Source organism: Odontomachus brunneus, unplaced genomic scaffold (genome assembly GCF_010583005.1).
Source record: "Odontomachus brunneus isolate Ranch 3 - 2012 unplaced genomic scaffold, Obru_v1 Obru_scaffold_498, whole genome shotgun sequence".
Taxonomy (NCBI): Eukaryota; Metazoa; Arthropoda; class Insecta; order Hymenoptera; family Formicidae; genus Odontomachus; species Odontomachus brunneus.
In genome coordinates, this window is record NW_022639948.1 from 9979 (window position 1) to 13265 (window position 3287).

The 3287-nt window shown below is 32.6% G+C and overlaps 1 protein-coding gene across 4 annotated transcripts; it reads right to left on the reverse strand.

Moving 5' to 3' along the window:
- Positions 1-20: 20 nt before the first annotated feature.
- On the reverse strand, positions 21-1883 carry LOC116853723. Of its 4 annotated transcripts, none has more exons than XM_032834898.1 (4): positions 1697-1883; positions 1242-1456; positions 949-1095; positions 21-808 (listed from the first exon to the last, which is right to left on the reverse strand). In XM_032834898.1, exons 2-4 carry the CDS (start codon positions 1451-1453, stop codon positions 706-708), a joined length of 462 nt encoding a protein of 153 aa, XP_032690789.1. In that variant the 5' UTR covers positions 1454-1456; positions 1697-1883; the 3' UTR covers positions 21-705. The 4 variants fall into 4 exon arrangements, 3 of the variants coding, with proteins under 3 accessions (XP_032690789.1, XP_032690788.1, XP_032690787.1); XM_032834897.1 differs by having other exon boundaries at positions 1242-1588; XM_032834896.1 differs by having other exon boundaries at positions 1242-1602.
- Between the last annotated feature and the right edge of the window lie 1404 nt (positions 1884-3287).

Sequence of the window (3287 nt, forward strand, 5' to 3'; positions counted from 1 at the left end):
AAAGTGATTATTGCCCAAAAAGTAAAAAAAGACAAAGAAAACAGCGAAAACTGAAGGACATTACTTAAAGGGATGTAAGTATTTAACGACTTCAGATATAATTATAAATTCACTTTTTCAGCTCAAGTACACTATTTATCTTTCTCAAGGATTTTACGTTTTAAAAATTATAAATTTTTATTTATTTAGGTTTCAAGTTTCAAAATTTTTTCCAAATTTATGCGTTAGCGTAATGCAGGCATTCACAAAATGACAGTCTCAACCCTGTTAAATGCAGAGAGCGTTAACGTTCGCCTCCTTATACTAGACAGTCAACTGCAGCCTCGCGCTCTTGTCCGCGGCGCTCGAGTCAGCAGATAAACTCTAATTTTCATGAATTTAACATTCTAGGCCCATTTTCGGAACTATATGTTCTTATAGGAAAAAATCTCAGCTTTCATTTAAAAAAATAAAAAATAAAAAAAATCGTGTCTTTCTTCCAAAAAAAGTCATTTTTATTTTTAACTTTGAGTTTTTTGAATCAAAATTTTTTTTTTTTAAATGCATTTTACCAATCGAAAGGGCATAAAAAAACATATCGAAACTGATATTCATAAATTTTTTTTATTCATTTAATTATCTGAAAAAAATTGTTTAATGAAACGGGCCCCCAAAACTTTCACCCCCTCCCCCTCCTCAAATATTGGAGCAAATGGAAAAATTTTTCTACCAAATATTACCACCTAATAGGGCTACAAATGCCCCGAGTTTAAACATAATTGGAGAAAAAATTTTTTTTAGCTTGATCACTTCATATGAAATCCCCCATCTGGAAAAAATATTCAGCAATACATTTAATTTGTCTGATTATGGAATAATTATGTATGAGTATGCTTCAAGAAAATTATAAAAATAGAAAAGTATATACATTTCTTATTTATTTTTATACTAGAAATTAAAAAATATTACCTATATGAATTAGGTGATGCCATCATCCAAATTGACATTAATAATTGTTTTTCGGGAGAAATAGGTTGACGTCCAAATGTATTTGAATACTTATTTAGATGAGAAGTTAACAACTCTAATAAAAATATAAACGTAGTACGTGTCATCCTACACATAGCCATCATTGATCTTTATTAATTGCCCATATATATAATAGATGGAGTTAAGATGGAGAAACAGTTAAATTTTAAATAAAAATACACATATTTACTTCGAAAAATTGTTTAGTAAAATCAAAATGCTTCACAACTTACCGAAAATGTATTTTAAACTCCACCTCTGAGTATAAAGACACAATATTTTCTACATAATTTTTTATTTTTATTGTAGGTACCCGAGGTTGTATTAACAAGTTTTGAATAATATCTACATCGCTATCACTGTCACTTGATTCATCCTCATTTATTATTTCCATTAACATAGTTGCAATAAATGCAATTATATTTTTATTAGATATTTCATCCATTCTCTATGAAAATAATAATAATTACTCTCAAGGAGATCAGCGTCGTGTTTTCCAACAAAACGATTGTGATTGTGTCATTTCTTTGGAACCTCTCAGGATTTGTCGAACGCGAACGTATCTTTCGTGTTTATATTACTAAAATATCAAGACTGCATACAGCAATATTGTATCAATTGAAGCACAAGATTGTTGTGAATACGAATATACGAATGTCTTTGAAATAACCTATTATAGTGGACTTACTGTACAAAGCGTGCTGTTATGCGTTCCGATTTATAACGCTGCAGCACTTCGACAGTTCTCAAAGTTAAAATGGAACACTCTGGCAGTACACTTTCATGACGTCATTGCGTCAGTACTCGCAGTAAATAAAGGAACGCACCTTAAGGCAACGTATAAGCGTACTCAAAAACAATGACCCAACGTGCGAACGCACTCAAAAGGCATAGAGCCGTCGCCCGTGGCGTCTTATATAGGCGCCGAACCGAAAATTAACCGCGAGTGACAGGCCGGCTCGGCTTGCTGCCGCGTAGCGGCGACGGCGCGAAGTAACGGCGAGCGGTAAACGCGCGCGAGCGGCGCGCACCTAGCGCACGGCCGCCCGCCATGCGCGGTCCGTGCTGGCGACAGCGTCCGTACGGAACAACAGGTTTTTTTTTGTATACACCCATCCATAATTATTCGTCCCGAACTAGATATAGTCGATCAAATCCAAAGGATGTCTATTCTGATGTATCTACAAGAATTATATATGTTAAAAGCTATATACACATGTATAATTCTTGTACATAGATCAGGGTAAACATCTTTTACCCACTAGATCTAGTTCGAAACGAATAATTATGGATGTATATTTGTTACTTTGTAGTAACATTTATTCTATAAATTGATATAGAATCTGTTGCGAATATTTTTATTTATTTATTGATATTGCTTAATTAAAAAGATTATCGTACAGATTAAAATTTCAAAATTTATCAATTATCACAATCTTTTTTTCAACTTATGAAATATGAACCAAGTTGTAGAAAATAGGAAAATCGTAAAACTTTCAACAATAGTTTGATAAAAGCTGCCTTGAAAAAATTATTATAAAATATAGTGAAAATAAATATTCGGAAAATTCTATTTTGTTTTTAACTATTTGCATTTTATAAATGTATATATTTTTATTATTTTTAGAGTTCCTATTTAGCTTCTGTCGGAGACACAAATGTAACTTCCCGAACAAATAGAATGCTAAAGTGTACTCTAGTATCAAGAGCCCTGAGTTGCTTTTAGATTTAGTGTATTATGACGGGTTCTAGAAAATAAAAACTTGCATTTAATAAATTACAATTATGCAAATGTATAATAAATACTTGTCTGCATATTGAAAACAGATTACCATTTCTTGAAAAAATGTAGGTATAACATTTGAAAGGTCTAAAAATTTTGAAGATATTTCATATAAATTCCATATAAATTCACTTCCATATAAATATACCTGATTATCGGTTTTAAAATATTTTTAGAAACATATATATATATATATATCTATATATTTTTTTATTTTATATTATATATCATATACATATATATAAATGTAACGCTATTTCGCGTTCCGTGCGGGATAAGCTGCGAGTCGGTGTGGTCCGGATTCGAGCAGATGTCAATAATCGTGAAGACAGTGGGATGGATAGTATAATAATATATATTGTCGATTAGATGGCTATTTACAATGAGTATGTACAGGTTGCCTCGACGCCGTTGGTTTCGCGCGCGGGTTTTGGTGTTCGCGTGTGTTGATGTCTGCTGCGGCAGAGCTCGGCTGTGGGACCGCTGGCGGTCGCGG